This window comes from Penicillium mononematosum (assembly GCF_028829835.1).
Source record: "Penicillium mononematosum strain IBT 11891 chromosome Unknown utg000001l:1.0-4488741.0:1.0-4491989.0, whole genome shotgun sequence".
NCBI classification, from domain to species: Eukaryota; Fungi; Ascomycota; class Eurotiomycetes; order Eurotiales; family Aspergillaceae; genus Penicillium; species Penicillium mononematosum.
The window spans coordinates 3732610-3752746 of NW_026643271.1; the positions used below are offsets into that span (position 1 = coordinate 3732610).

At 48.7% G+C, this 20137-nt stretch overlaps 5 protein-coding genes across 5 annotated transcripts; 3 read left to right on the forward strand and 2 right to left on the reverse strand.

Annotated features, from left to right (window-relative positions):
• Positions 1-557: 557 nt before the first annotated feature.
• On the reverse strand, positions 558-2948 carry N7519_001420 (uncharacterized protein; the record flags this gene model as incomplete). The annotated part of the gene is made up of 1 exon (XM_057288198.1): positions 558-2948. The coding sequence occupies one exon, from the start codon at positions 2946-2948 to the stop codon at positions 558-560; it is 2391 nt and encodes a 796-aa protein (XP_057154281.1).
• Positions 2949-3499: 551 nt separating this feature from the next.
• On the reverse strand, positions 3500-6808 carry N7519_001421 (Zn(II)2Cys6 transcription factor; the record flags this gene model as incomplete). The annotated part of the gene is made up of 4 exons (XM_057288199.1): positions 3500-4215; positions 4276-6516; positions 6576-6625; positions 6693-6808. The coding sequence occupies 4 exons, from the start codon at positions 6806-6808 to the stop codon at positions 3500-3502; spliced, it is 3123 nt and encodes a 1040-aa protein (XP_057154282.1).
• A 1790-nt stretch (positions 6809-8598) lies between these two features.
• Positions 8599-9384, forward strand: N7519_001422 (flavin reductase family protein; the record flags this gene model as incomplete). The annotated part of the gene is made up of 1 exon (XM_057288200.1): positions 8599-9384. One exon carries the CDS (start codon positions 8599-8601, stop codon positions 9382-9384), a length of 786 nt encoding a protein of 261 aa, XP_057154283.1.
• Positions 9385-9969: 585 nt separating this feature from the next.
• Positions 9970-11321, forward strand: N7519_001423 (homoserine acetyltransferase family protein; the record flags this gene model as incomplete). Its single annotated transcript, XM_057288201.1, has 6 exons — positions 9970-10114; positions 10171-10666; positions 10724-10833; positions 10890-11037; positions 11106-11185; positions 11239-11321. 6 exons carry the CDS (start codon positions 9970-9972, stop codon positions 11319-11321), a joined length of 1062 nt encoding a protein of 353 aa, XP_057154284.1.
• A 476-nt stretch (positions 11322-11797) lies between these two features.
• On the forward strand, positions 11798-14156 carry N7519_001424 (polynucleotide adenylyltransferase; the record flags this gene model as incomplete). Its single annotated transcript, XM_057288202.1, has 8 exons — positions 11798-11946; positions 12007-12154; positions 12328-12589; positions 12652-12863; positions 12914-13535; positions 13585-13699; positions 13753-13868; positions 14005-14156. 8 exons carry the CDS (start codon positions 11798-11800, stop codon positions 14154-14156), a joined length of 1776 nt encoding a protein of 591 aa, XP_057154285.1.
• Positions 14157-20137: the final 5981 nt, after the last annotated feature.

The window sequence follows — 20137 nt, forward strand, 5'->3', positions numbered from 1 at the left end:
TTCCATCACTTCTGTTTTCTTTTGATCTGCTTTGTGCGAGATGTAACAACGTACAGGGTTCAATGTGATTTGGGTTTCCCCGCATTGTCTTGGGCACAGACCTTAGGCTACGTGTAAAGACTGGCTTGTATCTTTGGTTACTCTCCACTTTGAGTGCTGTGCATAATATAACAGATTTAACAAATCTAGTATCCAATATTTGATGTCCAATATCTAATTGGACGATCACTACATAAGCGAGCGGACCTGCCCAGGTGGGGGCAAAGTGGAGATATAAAAGTCTACCTAGGTAGGGGCTTGGCATTGTTTCATGTCAGTGCACGTGGCATTGTACATCCAGGTGATGGAAGTTGAAAGACCAGATGAAGCTCGCTAATATAAACAGTTAAAAATCAACTAATGAAGGGCTATGGCTAAATCAGCAAAAGTCGCCAAAATGGTGAGGAACATAGTAACATTGTAAAAAATCGTAAAAAAACCCAAACATTTCGCCTGATATCGTTCCAGTCGTGGTCGTAAGGTTAGGGAAGTAGGGGTACCTAGGTACCTTCCCAAGATCAATCTGTTTGTTCGTCTTCTTCATATTGTTCATCTCTTTTGCCTTCAGTTTCAGGCTGTGCAGTCTCCGTAGGCACATCCAACAGGGCGGGAGACTCGATAGAGTCAGTGGAGGAAGGAGGCTCTGTAGTCATAGTGGGAGGTTCAACAGATTCATCTGGAAATGACTCTGCTTCGCTCTCAAGCTGGGGTTGCTCGTTGTCTGGAGACATGTCAGGCAGAATAGGGGATTCGTCGGAGTCAGTTGAGAAAGCAGATGGTTCTGCAGACACAGCAGAGGAGTCCACAGTTCTATCCCCAAGGTCCTGTGCGTTGTCCTCAAGCTCAGGCTGCGTAGTCTCAATAGACACGGCCGGCAGAACAGAAGTCTCGGTAGAGTCAGTGGAAGAAAGTGAGGACTCTGGGGACACAATAGGAGAGTCCACAGTGTGATGAAAAGAAGTCTCCACGCTGTCCTCAAGCTGAGGCTGCGTATTCTCCAGCAGCTGGGGCGACGCTGGAGTCCCTGTAGGTTCCATAGAGTGTGTAGCCTGAGCATGAGAAGCAGGAGAGTCAACAGTCAGAGAAGTAGACCTTACTATCTCAGACATTGAACTCACGTCGCTCTCGCTAGCAGCCACAAACTCAGAATCCGGCACAGAGGCAACTGAGCTCATGACTACTGCATCACTCACACTGGCCGAGCTCGCAAGGGAGACAGAAGGAGACACAGGTGGAGCCTCGCTCAAACTCGGTATAGCCGCGGAGGGCAGGATATCATGAGACAAGCCATGTGGGAAAGGACCGAGATGGGAGTAGACGGGGACTTGCTGCTGGCGTGACCCAATAGCAAGAAAAGCCACCAAGACACTAAGAAGAAGCAGGGCAATATTGCGCCTATCGGAGGCCAGAACACGGATATAATTCACGAAAAGAGTTGAAAGGGCAACCTCATGTTCCTTCCTCTCCCGTCCAAGCTCAGGCGCAAGGTTGAGCCGAGCTCCAGCTTCAGGGAAACCCTGCCTGGACGTCATCTCATCAGACCGGGAAGAACCCACATCACTGATCATACGAGCGTGGCTCTGCCTAGGCGACTGCAGAATCTCCGGTGGGACCTGATGCCCACCATCAATCAGCGGCGACATCTGCATCTGCATCTGCATCTGCATCTGCGGCATCTGACTCTGGGCATGCTCAACAACTGCCATCTGCTCCTCCGCAAGCCTCCTCTCCAAGCTACGGCGCACATCGGAAGGCAGCCAAAGCCCAACCTCGACATCGACCTTCTCCATATCGCGCCATGCAGCAGCCCACGCCCCAGCGCGCATCAGCCCGTTCGCAGCAAACACCCGAATCTCCCATTTGCGGTTACTATCTCCGTGCCGCACATGGCTCCCACAATCGGGACACTCATCGCCCTGCTCGCCATCCGTCTCGCTCTCTCCAATATCCGAGAAGTCCCCCTCGGAGCCAGAGCCAGAGCTATGATCCTCCCGACCCACGAAGTGTCCATTCTGCAGACGTGGTCTTTGCAGCTCGAGGCTCTCCAACAACCGCTCCTCTAGAATGTCGTACAGATCCTCCGGGTGAGAGATTAGCACGCCGCGATCGCGCAGCACGCCCGATCCAACCCGGTCTTGCAGCCGCCGCCAGCGCTTCCAGTATTCTGCCGGTAGCTCGTCTTCCAGGATATCCTGGTTTCTGGGGTCCGCTGCTCCAGGTACTGGGATGGACGGCGGGAGCAGGGTGCAGTGCAGCAGCACGAGCGGAGCCTCCTTCCTAGGCTTTGGTTGTTTGGGTGCATTGGGCGAGTAATACGGTGATCGTCTTAGCGGCGAGGGGCCAGGTGATCGTGATCGTAGGCCTTGTCGTCGGCGCGGGGGCGTTAGATACTCGTCGTCGTCAGCTTCGTCTTCTGTGTGCATCTGCATGGCCCTGACGGAACTCGGTTTTCGGAAGGCGGCTTCGCGCTGGCGGATGGTGCGGATGTTGGCGGGGATGTCGTTGAAGTCGCCGAAGCTCGCTTCGGACTCTTCTACTCTGTAGCCAGATATCTTTTCGTGTATGTCCATGTCTGGCATTTGTTTCATTCTGTCGACTGGGTGGATGAGGACGGAGGCTGGGACTGAGGATAGTGATGAGCGGCTCGATGCTCTGGACTTCAGTTGCTCTAGTTCATCGTCCATTTCACGGCCGAATACGTCGCTTGTTGAATGGCGGGTGGAGGAGGAGGAAGAGTTGTATTCATATTCCTGGGTGGAGGACATCTGGGCATTATCGGCAGGGTAGGGCCCGTTGCTGGACTCGAGGGAGGATACGAGGAAGCCTTGGCCTGGAGGGGCAAATGGTTGTGGACTTAGGATCTCTGTGCAATCGACGTCTTGTTGACTGTCGTCATTTAACCGCGCCATGAGATTCTCATGCAATGGTTGGCAAGAGAGTGCGTTCTGAGACTTTCAAGTTGTTTCCTGTAGGAATACGAAGATCTAGGGACTTGATAAAATGAGATTCCACATACCTTGTCCCTTTGTGTTCAACGTGGAATCTAAGACACTCAACGTGTGTTGACAAAAAGTCGCTCACCGCCCCGTTGTTCCGGGCAACCGACTGACATTGTCGATCATCAAGCCACAGGGTGGACTCGAGTACATCGTAGGTATTGAACGTGACATTCCGGTGGGGCCTCGAGGAATCAATGCTGCAAGAAAAATACATGTATTGTTTTGTGTCTATTGAGAATGACCGCACTTAAACCCCAAGTCAAACGTGCCGGTTTGAATACACAGAAAAACAAGGCGGTCTAAGTGCTGGCCAAGGATATCATCCACCCCGACGCCAGAAAAGAACACCTCGGTATGAAATATATAAACAAAAGCAGAACCCAGTCGCTAGAACACAGGCAAATGCAAACCGCCCCAAAAAAATATAAATATGTACTATAAGAAGTAAGGAACATCAAACATTATGGAGGCCGTGACACATCATCAGGGCTCATGAGCGGATAATTTTGGTGGTCGCCGAAGAAACTAAGGACATCCTGAGGGAGGTATTCCAGCCACGGAATGATCTCGCCGTTGGCGAACGGGAAAGAGTCTTGATGGTGGATGGAGTTCATATCGACCTCGTGACTCCCGATCATCATCCCGTTCGCGTCATCCAGGGTCGATTGGAGATCGGCACCTGGATCACGAGACCCCATTTGGTTTCTGGCTTGTTGTTCGGCTGTCGGTTGAGGTATCGAGTAATTATAGGCGGAGGGTTGGGTATCCATATGTGAAGTTGGTAGCTCAGATGATAGCATCTCCGGGAAAGTAGAATGTGCTGTCTGTACGGGGCGCGTTGCTCGCGTGTTTGATCCGGGATATGCTGAATCCATGCTCATGTAATAAGAGGGGTCGGTGGTAATTGTTCTGGATTGAGCACTGGGGTATTTAGCATTTGCTGTCGTGAGTGAGCGTGTCATTTCTTCGTGAGCCCTGGCTGGTGCAATAGATTGCGAGTATGTAGAACTTGGTCCTTCACCAGCATTTGTTGGTATGACTGGGTAGCTGTGGCTGTACTGCGACGAGTATGTCGGTCTATTGGACGTAGACTCCGCCTCGGTCGTGGACATCTGATAAAGTAAACTCAAGTTGGGCTGTGAAGAATTCGTTGCTCCTGTAAGTGCCCATCCGATAGCTGTCGAGGCATAAGCAATTAGCGGTATGTTTGTCATAGATATTAACGGATCCAACAAACCTTGACTTGGATCAATGTGTGGTGACCATTTCCCGTCAGATGAGATATCCGCGACCCCGGCAGGTCTTTCTGGGTCAAAGCCAGAGTCTGCCGGTGCTTTGCCCGCACGCCAAGCTCCTGGCCCAAGAGGTTGCCCTGGGGCGATACCTTCGGTATTTTCCATATCCTCCACGGCGTAAAGGAGGGGATCAACAATCCCCTTGGCCTTCTGATCCAGCACTGTCAAAATATACCCAGTGCCTTCCCAATACGTATTGAGTGCTTTCAAAGCCTTATAACACCGCTGGTAATTCTCCTTGGCGGCAGAAGCAAGCAGGATATGCTTCGCCGTAGACTTCCGTTCTGTCCCATTTGGGGACTCCATAATGGGCATCACGAACCCACTGGATTGATTCGCCAACAATGGCCGAGGCTGGTGTGACCCAGCCCCCGAGGATGAAGACGCATAGTAAGCACTTTCCATGAGGAACGCGCACGCCGCAATATACATCGGCTGACTCGTGAAAGGATTGCCAATGAAGCTTTTCCCATCGACAAGCTCCGAGAAGGATAAGATATCGGCAATAGTTTTGGCAGATGACATCGATAGCTCACGACTATTCGGATAGAGATGTTGGATTGATCCACCAAACGAATTTAACAAGGTCGGTTGATGAAGAAGAACAATGAGAGTATGGAACCAGAAATGGAGAAGAATGAAATTGGTTCCCTCCTTGGCTTTGACGTAGGCTTGAAAATTAGCTGCGTTGAAATGAAGTCTGGGGGACAAGCGTTGATAGATGCCGGTGAGATCACTTTCCATCCCAGCTAGCATCTTCAACGTGTCCGGTGTGACAAGCTTGACATCCTGAATGCCGTTAATGAGGTCTGTCACCCGGCCGTACAGATGGATGATCCGAATAAGCGGTGGGAAAGGCGCGGGCCACCCATTTGGTAGCTGGGATTCAGACTGAAGAGGGAAGCAGAGTTCAATATCCTCATCTCGTAGTGTCACTGGTCTCCCGGTACCCGAGGAGATGACTCGGTCTAGGAAAAAGATGCTCCAGAATGAGTCTACCCGTTCGCGCTCCCGGGCACGTTCGTCAACCAAAGGCTGCGGAGTGGTCTTGGGTGTCAGATGCACATCAAGATCATCATATTGTTCCTCTCTTAGCTTCCCAGCATGACCTGTCATCACTTCGCTCGGTGTGACGCCGCTCTTGCCATAATTATATTTGAGACCTTGGAACTTCTGCAGTCCAAGATCCTGTGCCATGCGAATTGATATTCCAAGGTACATCCACAGTCCACTGTCATGATTTGATCCAAATTGTTCATAGGCGAGCAATAAGCAGGCTTGGACGGCAGAAAGAGTTGGGCATGGCAGTGAATCGACGAGAGCGCTCATCGCACGATGAGCAAATGGCAAACCACGATCCCACTTTTTGTCGTCGAGTGGCGGCTGCGAGCGATCGATAGGAGGAGCCTGTGCAGGACCAAGTGATGGGTGTATTGAGAATCTCGCAGCTAACGAACACACTGCGTCTACCAACATGGTGTCGACCTTTTTCTCCTTGAGATCCTGGAGAAATCTCTCTCGTTGTAGGAAAGGAAAGCTGCAGCCCAGGTGGGCAAAGAAGAGCTCGCACAAATGAGATACAAGATTCGAAACTGGAAGCGTATCATCTCGGTCATAAAACGGGATATTTGCATCGCGGCTGTCCCGATTATCCGTGGCAGTGGTGAGGGGTCTTATGGGAATTTCGGACGGTTTGGGGCTCCGAAGAGGAGAGGGAGAGTCCGAGGACGTGGACGGGTTACTCTTGCGAGAACCACGGACTTGCACAACCATTTGTTTAAACCCCGGTACAATCGCGGTAGGGCCGAAGTATCGAAAATATGGGACATGCGTGCGACTCCCTGAGCTCACAGAGGTACGACCACTCGCTGGGCTGTCCCCAACAGCTTGGGCATCCAATTCCTTGGTCGCGAGTGAGGAAGCATCCCCAGAAGAAGATAGTTCATTTGATCCGGGGGCTTTCGTCTTGGTGGCCTTATCCGCGGGGGCCTTGGTTATCGCTGTTGGCGCCGGTTCGGGGGAGCTACTTTCGACTGCGCGGGAAGTGCGCTGGCTTGTCAATTCATTCGGAGCGGAAAGACGCGGTGGCGCTCGAGATGCGGTGTCGGACTGCGTTCGCAGGTGTGCGGTCGATTCGGTGTATCCGAGGCAGACATGCTTGTAGTCGGAGCAAGTCTTGCACACTTCCCTCGTATACCCTGTCAGCAAGATACCCGCGGTCGAGACACACTGTGCATCCTACCTGGCTGTTCACCGGAACATCGAATCTTGCGCCGGCGACATGTTAAACAACTAAACCAAAACGAAAGTGACGTCAGCGTCGTGACCAACAAGATCATACTCAATGGGGTCCACATACGCGGCATTAACGCGGCGGCGCTTGGTTTGCGGCTGCCCGTCGGTTGCGACAAAGCGAATTTGTCTGGGAGCAGAAGGATTGCCGCCGTTCTTCTTGTTGGGAGAAGGAGGGCTCATCGCGAGCCAATAATTATCCGTGACCTCGACCCATTGGGTACCTGTACACTCCCAGCTTCAGTGAGTTGGTTGGTTCTCGGCGGGGAGTTTGGATTCTAAGGTGCAGGGAGGAGGATCGAAAGAAAATAGGGAAGGTATGCGATAGCGAAAACTTCATTAGGAAAGGGCAATAAACGGGGGCCAATAGGGCCAATATTTCAAGGCCAATAAGGGATCAAGAAGTGTGAAGTGTTCAAGGGAGAAAAAGTTGGGGAAGAGGGGAGTTAAGCCCGCGTGATTGCCCTCGCTTGTACTACGCCACTCCAAGGGCACATTTTACATTTCCAAAACCCTTTTGGAAATCTCACGATGTATTTGTTGTAAGGTAATGTTCTGATCGAAAACATCGTCGGTTTTCCCCTTGACCGCTACGCCGGAAACAGACGCCATCCCCGTTCGGGACAATCGGTCATGGGATGTCTGGGGCGATCCTTGTGATTTATACTACAACATATATCATATAATATGTCATATACTGTAATCACTTTACTGTTTGAAGTAGAGATACATATGTAGAATAAGTAGAAGACAAAAATAAAAAACAATGGTCTTTAATGGATTAAAAATAACTTAGAATAGAATCAATAACCTGAAATTCATCGCACCAACTCCGAGTATGTAGAGTCCAGACTTCGGATATGGAGCTTTTATGGGGAGAGTGGGTTTGGCTGTATTTCACTCCACGTTTTCAGGGTATATCAAATTGGGAATTTCGATTTTTCGGAGCAAGGGTACATTTGTATACATTTGTATTCTCTTGGCACTTAAAACAGGTGATTCAAGCTGCTAGTGCATTTAAGCTTATTCCTCAGGGCTTAGGGATTTTTCCAAACAGGGAAATCCCTCCCCGAGGGATTGTAGAATACAATACATATACAACATATGTACGGAGTAGGTACGGAGTATTTACTGAAAGGGTCCACATGGGCAATTTCCAGAAGGTCAGGTGAAGGCTTCGAAAAGGTTCTTTTTAGCCGGCCATTTATGATTTCTTTTACTTCTTTTGATCTGGTCTAAACCCTTCTAGGCGTCTCTTTTGTCTGTGATTCTCGAGTGAGTCTCATTTCGGGTTTCTAGGAATAGAGAATGCAAATAGAACTACGTACTTTACTCTATAGTTTTGGTTCTTTCATGTCCCTAAAGAGGTGACTAACCTTGGGGTCTACCTGGTATATGTCTAAAGCTCTAGACAATACCCAACTTCGCGATAATTGCACTAGTACATACGGGTGAAAAGCATCATGACGTTGAGTTCTCCCGAGGTCCAGGGCATAAAGTTGTTCCCCGGAGAGATCCCCGGAGTCGGCCCGATAGTCGGTAGAGGAGGTATATCCACGCAGTTTATATGAGTCAGTGCGGTAACTAGCGCGTGGCAATACAAATTATCAGCATATCCAGTCGTGGCATTAAAGTTGCAACCGAAGCTTGTGTCGGAGATAGTAAATGCGATAAGAATTTCATGAAATCAAAGAGCTGTCTCCATTTCCCCCATGTTTCTACTTCAATCTGCCTCCCGAAATACTCGGAGGCTCTCCTTATTGCAATCTTAGTAAGTATTTCACTGTCCTCACCTAGGCACTTTCTAGCAAGCATGACGGAGGTGACCCTTCTCGTCACCACTACGCGGGGCAGCCTACATGCACACTGAACAGCATAGCTGATTATAAATCTCAAGTCCTGGTCGTCTCGCGACAACGCGCGCACTATTCCGACCCAGTCACCCCACCCGACTCTTTAGTCACACCTGCACAATGTTGAATGTCCGCCCGGATTTCGAGAAAACCCAAGCCTCGCGCCCAGACTTTCGCCGGGACGCCGAGGTCACATATACCAAGTCCCCAAACCCCACATGGAAGGAAGGCGATGGTGCGAACGACAGTGGCGAGAGCCTGAAGAAAGACCACGTCGAGATCGACCCCCATGAAGAGGGCCGGCCTGTGGCCTCGAACTATAAGTTCCTGATTTCAGGAATGGTCCCACGACCGATCGCACTCGTCAGTACCCAGTCTGCAGATGGCAAGACTACAAACCTCGCTCCGTTCAGCTACGCACAGGTCATCAACCACGACCCGCCGCTGTTCACAGTTGGCTTTTCTGGATCGATGGAGAGAGCCAAGGATTCACTGAAGAACCTGAACGAGACTGGCGAGTGTGTTATCAACATTATCTCGGAGCATTTCATTGAAGCAGCCAATTCTACTGCCATCAATGCCCCGTACGGCGTTTCCGAGTGGGAGACTTCCGGCCTGCATCAAGCACCTACCTCTGTTGTGAAGCCTGCCCGTGTCAAGGAGTCCATTCTTTCTATCGAAGGCAAGCTTGTTGAGTTGAAGGAGTTTGAGAGTCGGGTCACCGCGGGTAAGAAAACGGGTGTGCTTGCTATTATTGAGGGCGTTCGTTTCTGGGTTAGGGATGATGCTATCAATGAGGAAAGGAATGTCGTCGATTTGAAGGTTCTCAAGCCTATCAGTCGCCTAGGTGGTATCTCGTATGGTCGAACAACGGAAGCCATGGAGATCCCTAGACCGCAATTCTAGAGCTCTGTTTTGGACTCAAGGAGCTTTGTCATATAATGTTTGGGGTTGGATACGAGTATATAGATTCGTAGAGCATACAGCCGGAAGCAAATCAGCTTGTATAACTTTGATGCATATGCAAAGCAATGGTAAGTCTACGCAACACCTATGTACATAGATATCTAGGTACCTAATCAATATACGTGTGAATTTCCTACATATAGACAAGGATGTGCACCGCGCTGGGATCCCGGGCTGAAAGTTTGTAAGCACGGCCGGGGCCGGGCCCATTTCTTGCCTGGCTCGGAAAGTGCCTGGCTAAATTTTAGCTTGAATCTATCCATACATGGATGCGACACGCTTACTAGATATCTCACTTGAAGCTTCAGGCGCTCGATAATATGTTTCGCGCCTATAGGTACTTGTATGTATCAAATTGACGGAGGATAAGCATGTCCGGCTCAAACCGTGTCTCGTGCGGAGGGCAGAGCGGGGTTGATAAAGTATCTCCAACTGTAGAACTATAAATCGGAGGATGCCCATTCATCAAAAGTACAAACCTCTTCATCTTATTTCTATCTGAAATTCAAAAAAAGAAGTGCGATTATGTCGCAGGAGCAATACGATACTTTCAAGCTTGGAGACTGGGAGCTCCAGAGCGGCGAGAAGATCAAGGATGCTCATATCGCATACAAGACATTCGGCGATCCCAAGTCTCCAGCAATCGTTTATCCAACCTGGTTTTCCGGAGGTATATCTAGATACGATCCCAAATCCTCTCCAATACTGGTCTAATACTGCGTCTAGCTCTGTCCGACAACTTCTGGTTGATCGGAGACGACAAGCTCCTGAACCCGAACAATTTCTTCATTATAGTCCCAGCCCTGTTCGGAAACGGCCAGTCCTCTTCTCCATCCAACCAGCCAAGCCCCGGGCCATTCCCAAAGGTGTCATTTTACGACAATGTGCGGGCGCAGCATGAGCTCGTTACCAAGCACATGGGCATCACGCATTTGCGCGCCGTTGTTGGCTGGTCTATGGGAGGGGCCCAGACTTTCCAGTGGGCAACGCAGTATCCTGACTTCATGGATCTTGTGGTCCCCTTTTGTACGGCTGCGAAAACCTCGCTTCACAACCAGGTCTTCCTTGAGGGTGTCAAAAGCTCCTTGATTGCGGTGAAGAAGAGCCGATCTGCGGGATCGGGAGAGATTAGCCTTAATAGAGAAACGGCAGAAGCGCATGCTTGGACAGCTGAAGAGAAGGATGTTGGTCTCAAGGCATTGGGCCGTGTGTATGCTGGATGGTAAGAAATTCTGGGTTGACTTTAATTTTTATCCCTCGTCTGACCCATCAGAAACAGGGGATTCAGTCAGGCTTTCTATCGACACAAGTTGTACGAAACTGTGCTGGGTTTCCAGGGACTTGAAGACTTCATGGTCAACTTCTGGGAGAAATGGGCTTGTTCTAAAGGTTTTGTTTGATCCCAATGAAGTGGTTGTATCAGGGAACTGACAAGTGCGTTCAAGAACCCGAAAATCTGCTGGTCTTGATACAGACCTGGCAAAATGGTGACGTCTCGCAGCAAGAACCATATAATGGGGACTTTGAAAAGGCGATGGCATCCATCAAAGCAAAAGCGTTGGTTTTGCCGTCAAAAACCGACCTTTACTTCCCGTAAGTTGATTTTGTCCATCCTTCCGCTTGATCAAAGTGAGACTGAACTGAGAATCACATCGCATTAGGCCTGAAGACTCAGAGTATGAAGTTGCTTGTATGAAGCCAGGGATTGGAACACTGGATATCTTCCCTTCCATCTGGGGTCGTGAGTATAGCAGCACAAATTCTAAATAAGTACAAAGCTAACCCGGTGGATAGATTGGGCAGGAGGTCCAGGCGATAACATGGAGGATGTTAAATGGCTTGATAGCAAGCTCACTCGATTTTTTGCAGACAACTGAGGTAATGGCGCCAATCCTCTAGCCGAGAAGCTCTGGGGCACGTTCAATTATCTAAGAAAGGCACAAAATACAAAGACACAGCCTTCTTGTATGGCTTCAGTTAAAGAGACCTTTTTTGATGGTTGAAAATTGTAGCGTTAGCTCGTTGTCGCCAACCTTGGAAAAATGTAGATAGATACCGATCATGTGATGCTGAGTAAGCGCCTGCCCTGGCGCTGGAAGCGCCGATGAACCTGCACAGCGACCAACTTCCTTCTTCAATTCCATTTCTCTCCCTGTTGCTGTCTTCTCTTCGCTTTTCACTCACGGAGTTGTATTGTCCTCTTGATTCTTCCCGCTCCCCAGCAGCACCTAATCTCTTCCTAGGCTGCTTGCCTCGGAAGTTCATCGACTTTCTGCTCGCGTTATCTAATCCCTATCTTCACACGGCTTGTGAGACTATATTTCGAATCTTACCATTTCGGCTTCCTCCCACAATGGCTACGCCACCTGTCCGACAATGGGGTGTTACACCCCCGATCTCGACCGTCTTGCCGACTAAGGATGAACTTTCAGCAAACGACGATCTCATTGCCGAGCTTAAGGCTCAAAACAACTTCGAGCTACCGACTGAAACGGAACGGAGGTGTGTTCGCATTTCGACAAGGATAGCGCCAGAGCCCCGAAACTGACGATTGCGGAATAGAAAACAAGTGCTCCAGTTATTACAGCGCGTCACAGTGGAATTTGTCCAAGTCGTCAGTCGCAAGAAGGGTCTGTCCCTGCTGCTGTCGAGGCTTCTGGGGGTAAAATTTTTACCTATGGAAGTTACAGGCTGGGTGTATACGGACCCGGTAAGTGTTCAGCTATGTATGAATCCTGTCATATCCGTACTGACGATGATGGCTTGCAGGATCCGATATCGATACGCTAGTCGTTGGGCCTAAACATGTCTTGATTGATGATTTCTTCGCTGAATTCCCCCCCTGTTCTCGAAAGAATGGCTTCCGAGGGAGCTATTGAAAAGATGACTCCCGTGCCCGATGCGTTCGTTCCAATCATCAAGCTCGAGCTGTGTGGAATCAGTATCGATCTGATTTTTGCCCGCCTCGTCATTCCATCTATCCCGATGAACCTGGATTTGAAGAATAATGATTATCTCAGAGGACTGGATGAACGAGAGGTGCGATCGCTAAATGGAACTCGTGTCACAGATGAAATACTGGAGCTCGTCCCCCAACAAAAGACATTCCGCCTTGCATTGCGTGCAATCAAACTCTGGGCGCAACGTAAGTGTCATGTCCTCTTTCTTTATCACTGTTCAAACCGGATTGTCTAATCATTTGTATAGGACGAGCGATCTACTCGAACATTGTCGGATTCCCTGGTGGTGTCGCATGGGCGATGCTGGTGGCTCGAGTTTGTCAACTATACCCGCAAGCAACTGGCTCTGTTATTGTGGGGAAGTTTTTCAGAATCATGAACAAGTGGAATTGGCCTCAACCTGTCTTATTGAAACAGATTGAGGATGGACCCCTCCAGATAAAAGTCTGGAACCCAAAGGTACGCACAAAGCACCACTTTCGCTGACGGTATTGGCTAAGAACTATCAGATCTACCACGGTGATCGATTCCACCTCATGCCCATCATCACTCCTGCGTATCCCTCCATGTGCGCAACGCACAACATCAGTATGTCCACCAAGGCTGTCATTCTCAGGGAACTGCAGCGAGGTGGTGACATGGTAGACAAGATCTTTATGAAACAGCTCTCGTGGCATGATCTATTTGCGCGCCACACATTCTTCACCCATGATTACAAATACTATCTCAGCATTACCGCTTCCAGCAAGACCAAGGAGGCCGAATCCGTCTGGTCAGGCCTCGTTGAGTCCAAATTGCGTCACCTCGTTGGCGCTTTGGATCGCAAGCCAATTATTGCGGTGGCCCACCCATTCCCCAAGGGATTTGAAAGAGTCCATCTCATCAAGAATGAGAAAGATATGGAAGCAGTCAAGAATGGGTCTACACAACATCAGGCTCAAGGCACAAAGACCGCGATGACCGATGAGACTAAGGATGCTGCTCACCAAGCCGCGGTCCAGAACACCCTCGAAAATGCAGAGGTACCAGGGCCAGCCGAGGGCAAGGTTGAGGGGACGGTCGATAATGAAGGCCAGACTGTCTATACGACAACTTATTACATCGGCCTAGAGCTGAAACCTCTGGAGCCAGGTAATCGCACCGCTCTCCCTATATGACATTTCTAACTTTTTTCTCGAAGGCCAATCGCGATCTCTGGATATATCAACCGACTCACAGATCTTCAAGTCAACTTGCACCTCATGGCCAGGTTATCAGGAAGAAGTGATGGAGTTGGCTGTCACCCATGTTCGCAGGTAAGTTCCTCCTATGCCTGTGACTTGCGTGGATTTTATCTAAATCCCACTAGCTTTGATTTGCCCGATGATGTCTTCCAGCCCGGTGAGACCCGGCCCTCGACCAAAGAAGAAAGTCACCAAACGGTCAGAGACAGCCGGCCAGAAACGCAGCATCAGCGAGTTGGACGTAAGTGTGCCGAAGCGGATGAGATCGGCCTAATCTGGCGAAACATCAACCCTTGAACCCGTGATCCAACGCCCTGCGGAACAAAGCCCAAGGATGTCGACAACTAAGAATAACTAATACCAAATTCGATTCCCAGGGTCCAACCGAAGGAACCGCCAAACGCCAAGTTACCTCCGCAACTCCCGCCTGACCGGCTCCCTCTCTCCCCCCTTCGCTCCCTCCATCCCGCCGGGGCTGGTCCCCAACATCAAATTGATACCAGAGCCTCAGATTGCTTGTGGTCTCTGACCTAATATTGCAGTTTGCAGTTCTACCTCCATCAGATCGAACATTTAACTCCTCGCCATCTTTCGAGTGTTACCTTTCTCCACAGTGAACGTCCCATGCTCTCGGAGCATAAGGTTGGTTCGTTCTTCTCTTCGTCTTCTGTCTTTTGTCTTTTGCGTTGCTTGCCCAACAGCTGAGCTGAGACACCTTTCTTTCTCCCCGCCCGTTGGCACTTCACCTCTTACTGGGCATATTTCTCACGGCGCATATGTATATGGGCCGGATTTATTCATTATCTCGTCTATTTGGTCGGTGTAGCATTTCGTTTTCGGTGGAACAAGCGGCTTCCCTTTGCCCAGGTGGGCGTATTCATTCGCCATCTTGCAGATAGTTCAGATAGTTGAATGCAAGGACGTGTCCCACAGTATGTGGGCTACAGATAATCCACAAAATGTCTTTCTCTTTGTAGATTGCATGTCAGTAATATTGCTCATAGCTAGTTTACTTCCTTCTGGCTCTAACCAATGGAGAGTATCCCTATCATCCATGGTTAGACGTAGGAAAGTCCTGTGTACGGTTTGTGCATTTTATCGCCTTCATATGTCGTACGTAGCCAACTCCGCATTGCTATTCATCGTCCTTGTAGAAGGTTATAGTTAGCAGCAAGGAAAACATATTTACCAGAAAGACTGTAAAGACGTCAGAGTATTATCTTATATACAATCTCCCGGACATTATCTCAGGCCAGATGGACGGATTATTAAAGTCCCACCTCCCAACCTTAGAAGGTTGCCTTGGAAGGTCACGGGCCATATGTACAGTTACTCTTGTATACATAGCTAGACACTAGTACCTGCAACACTATAACGTGGCCCCGGGGGAGGTTACGCTTCTTCCATTCTTCCACATCATCGATGGTTTGACATCGCATCCATTTTCCCGGCTTACTAGTATTCAACGTCGCTACTTTCTACGTCCATTTGACGCCTCGTCCGAGTAATTAGCGACCTTGCAGTTAGTAGCAGAACCACTATTGGCCCTATCTTGTTTCTTACTAGCCACTATACCATATTCCACTGGTTTAAAGAGTGCAAGCTATACGGAGTCTCGGTGGAGCACAAGGGAAACAAATGTACACTTCAACATTGCGGTATTTCTCTTTGATCTGCCTCGCATGCATAACGAGTTTGGAGAGTAATAACCATTGCGGTAACAAGGTAGTGGAAAAAGCAAAGAGGCGTCCGGCATAGAGAGCTCAAAATAAGTACTTCCTTACTTTCTTCATTCGGTCGTCATCGAGCGGGTTCAGCTTGGGCATTCATAATGTCTTCGCGGAAGGCAGTGCTCGCAGCTGACTTTGCTTGGATTGTTGCGCTAGCTGCTTAGACCACATCATTTGATCGTGACTTGCCAGAAAACAGGAGCTGGATAAGACCATCCAGAGTAGAAGTTCCGGCCGAACTATCATGGATGCCTAAGCTAACTCCAGGATGGACCGCTCCACGACAAGTATCGAAGTTCGGAGCTGGAGTTTCTACTACAACATAGTGTTTGCCTTCCATCCTTAACAAAAGGTTCGAGAAAGTCGTGCTCGTATGTGTTCTGAAGATGGTGCATAAATAAGACATCACCACTGTTCATTCAAGTGGGCAGTATCCCCCAGATTATCTGGTTTGCGGTGAGGAAAGGCCCGATGGATGAGTTTGTTGAGAAGCTCATCTATTATGATGCGTCGAACAGCACAGGCCGGTTATAGACATGCGTATATTTCCCGACAGCAACGATCCCACCCAACGAGGCACGATCCAGAGACACATTTCACACATCTCTTCATAGGTCGCTCCGCCCGAGGTTGATGCTGGCTCGTGTTACTCCGTCCCGTTACTAGGAGCTGTCGAAGCTTTTGTTCAAGACACGTTGCTCATGTTCGGTGGATCTTCCAGGCAATGTCGCTCACGTGGACAAATGATGAATGCGAAAGAAGTGGAATTGCCACTTTTTCTGTCGATGGAGAATGACAAGGCCCGGTATTCAAGGGGTGTCTTGGAATCACCGCCTTGGCTGTCAGGCAACCAACCGTCTATATTCGTATATATTCCGGTCCAAGTGTCTCAAGCAAGAGCCCTCCTGAATACCGCCAGGGTGGTTTCTTGTGGGTAGCGTTTATTGGCCTTTTGTTTGGCGTCGTAGTGATAACGTAGAAGGTAGTATGCTTGCGGTGGTACGTAACGGTCACATACGGGGCCGACTCCTTAGACCCTGTACAGGACGAACAGCACAGAGGCTCGAATCGACGTTGAAAATTGAAAATGCTCGACGCCTGAAGAAAAAGTTTCCACCGATTTAAGCAACATTGATTGCTCTTGTTTCATCTCCCACCATGGCACATTGCAGACTCCCTCTATAGCGCTGGAGATATCTCTCAGTCCTTCGTGGAAAATGCCGTCGCTGATGGTTCTGCCTGTCCACTCGCAGAAGAACAGTCCAGCTATTGCTCGTGGTTCGCATGTTGAGATGATAGGTTTCCAGCCGCTTGGCTTTAGCCTGGACTGGGCTTTAAGCTTTTCCTAAATGTCCTTCAGGTACTTTGAATGAGGCGAATAACTTTCCAGCCATTCCTCAGCTTTCTGAAGTTATAGATAGAGCCGAAACTCTTTCAGCTCCCTGTTCTTCACTGAGTGTAATCCGGGGCATATACTCCCATGGGGAAACAAGCACCTTTAGCGGGTGATGCCCGATCCCAAATTCGAAAGCTTCTTTCTGGCACTGGGCTTTAAAGTTTAGTCGTACAGTCTGCCTTTTGAGGGGCTTTGACATTGGAGTGTTCCCTTGGGTGTTCTGCCCTTTTTTGGGGGAGGAATCAACAGGTTGTTTCGAGCCATCAGACACCTCATCTGACAGGGTGAACTGGAAGATCTCAAGAAGGATCTTCTTTGTGCAGTGACCGATAGATCGTGGGGTCTTGGGATAGAAACGGTGTCCGAGATGTCGAATGTGCGAGGTACTATGCTTCCAGCGTAATCGATACATCATTCCACCAAAAAAGCAACTGAAGTGAGTATGAGGCCTGCCCCTTGCTTTAATGGCCATTTCAGTGATGCATATTGACCATGAAAGGCGCGGTTGACGGCGGGACCAAATCGACAATCAACTTTTTGATGATGTCCATAACTGCCTCTGTCCAAGGGCTGCCCGACTTCCTGTTCGACAAGTCTCTGGAAAATTAGGCATAGATCTGGCCTTCGGGTACCGTAAATATTGCAGCATCATCCTAGAAACCACAGCTGGCTAAATGCGATTCGTCACTGCTTCGTTTATCCATGGATCAGGTTCCACCTTCTGGTGTCCGGCTAAGCTTCAAGCGAAGCGATATCTCGGTGATTTATAGATGCACCTTTCAAGGGGTCTTCGCGGTGCAGATCTCAACGTTTGTCTCTGCGATCCTTTTCTGTGCTGTAAGGATTGCTGATTTCGGGACGGAGCCAAATTGGAGGTTGTTTCAGGGTCCCTTGTTGGCCAAGCTCCTGATTCCCTTCGCAATTGACCACTAGTTTTTGTGGTGGCTGTAATGTACGCACGCGCGCATTTTGTCACTATCTCTCTATAGAGACAACCGTCAGTCAGTTAATGCCAATAGCGATATGAGTTCAATACTCAAACCCACTTGCGGAGTTGTTTGATTTACCCTCCTAGCAATCTCTTCGTATCTTGGTTGGATGTCAAGGGAACCCGAGTGAGAGCCGTTGCTGGTCTTGGACATAGTCTTCAATCCGAAGGCACTGGTGAGCGGGCGTGGAGATTTCCAAGGTTGATATAATAGCTCATATAAGCAACACACTGGATGTATTGGAACTCATCAGATTAGTATGAATGCACGCGGATGGCAGGGAAAGAGCGGAAGCGAGGAGTCGTAAGCAGATGACGAATGAGAAAGGCATGGGGTAGTAATGTGTAAGTGACCAATAACAGGGATCGCATGAGCCTTCGGGTGTGATGATGGGAGCTAATACCTGAGAATAAATAACAATAAACGAATGAAGCAGGCAGACACTCAAGCTGGGAATTGCATGGGAATATGGAGGAGAGAAGAGAGGAAAGAGAGGAAACAGGAAGAGCAACCAAGGTAACCTCGGAGATGACTACCCACCTTCCTAACTGGCTTTATAGAGTGTACTTGACAAGAAAGGAAGGAGCGAAGGAACGAAGGAGGTTCTGCTATTTCTGTACAATAAATGGCTTGAAGGTCTCACTAATAAGGCACCAAGGCATCTGTCTCTTCAATACCTACCCTAGGTAGGTATTTGCTCGGGCTTACTGGATAAGTAAAGTTTGACAAGGTGTGAATGCTGGGAGAAAGGTGAATGCGGCTGACCATATTGCGCGTCTTGCCATGTGTGCGAGCATCGTTTATTAAAGCAATACACACCGCGTTTGCATTTTCCACAATCTAACCTGACGAACTTGAAAGGGAGCGCTGTCCCCGATGCCAGCGAGACGATTTAAGAATTCGAGAAAGCCACCGCGCTAATTTCAATGAGTACATGTTGACGGCGGTGAAAATGAGCAGCTTCAAGGACCCGAGCGTTTGAAGAGGAATGGGAATTTCTAGGTCTGAGATGTTTAGTTTATATTTCAGCTCTTGTCGGAAACAGAAGTCAAAGCAAGGTAATAATCTAACTTGAAGTCATTGTTCGTACAATTCGAGACTCGGAAGACGGGATGGTAAAAACAAAGGTAGCAAAAAATGCTCACATGCCGATTTGAACGACAGACCTCGTGATAGACTAGACAATACTAGTCACGCGCTCTACCAACTGAGCTATGCGAGCTGGTATATATAATGTTTTCACTAATGAGTATATATTCTACTTATTCCATTACTATCTAGGCATAATCGCTTTCTTGGTACGTCTAATGGGAGGCATTCTGATAACTCGCGAAGATAGTTGTGCTAGTTTGTCGAACACTACAGGTACCGATCAAGTCCTTCCAAGGTCCGGGTGACACAGAGGTCCTGATCGGTTTTTTTTCATCGCAATGGAATATCTTCAATATGGGGACCTTGTTATATATTTATATATTGTACTAGACCAATCCTTTCGGAACCTGAAGCAAAAAAAATATAGCGGTTCAAATGCTAGTAACTCCAATAATTATGCTACAAGCTGATTTTCTCCATCAGGTCTGAATACTTGGAACCTTGACTATCTGATATTGTCCGAATTGATCTGATATACCCACTGGAGAGAATGGCCTCCGAAAACAACCGTACAAAAGTCCCGATGCGGACTTTTTAAGTGGGGCCAGCCCTAGAAAAATGTGTCCCGCCCCATATATCACAACCGGCCAAAATATCTTCAACGAGACGGCCGGCTGGCCCAATGGCAAGGCGCTTGACTACGAATCAAGAGATTGCAGGTTCGATCCCTGCGTCGGTCACTTTTTTGCCTTTCTGGCTTTCTTTTTACCTCATTGTTGCCCAGGAAGTGGTCAGAATTGCCGTTGGACTGCATGCATAGTAGTAGGTAGGCTAGTGCGGCCGAGCGACTCTTAAGTTTTTGGGGAGCGAGTCGACATAAAGTCGAATCATGAAATCTGAGGTATATTCAATTACTTTTCGATACATGCAACGTTAAAACCAAAAACTTTGATATTGCACAGGCATGGGCCAAACTATCAACATATCAGGAAACTCGCAAGCTTAATTATCCAGCTCCCTTCTACACTCGAACCTAGCTCATTTACTTGGTCCTTCCATTATAATTAACACAGTGCGATGATGGAAGAAAAGACCCGATACAATGTATTATGTATCCATGATTTACCTACCTAGGTATGTAGTGAGTGATATAGTAAGTAGACCTGGATAAAAACCCGCTCCATCAACCGACTTTTCAAAAAACAAAGAGAAGACTCCTTTGTATATAAATGTAATTCAGACAAACAATCTACATGTACAGCAAGCATGCACCCACAAAGGGGAATACATACCCAAGCCAAGA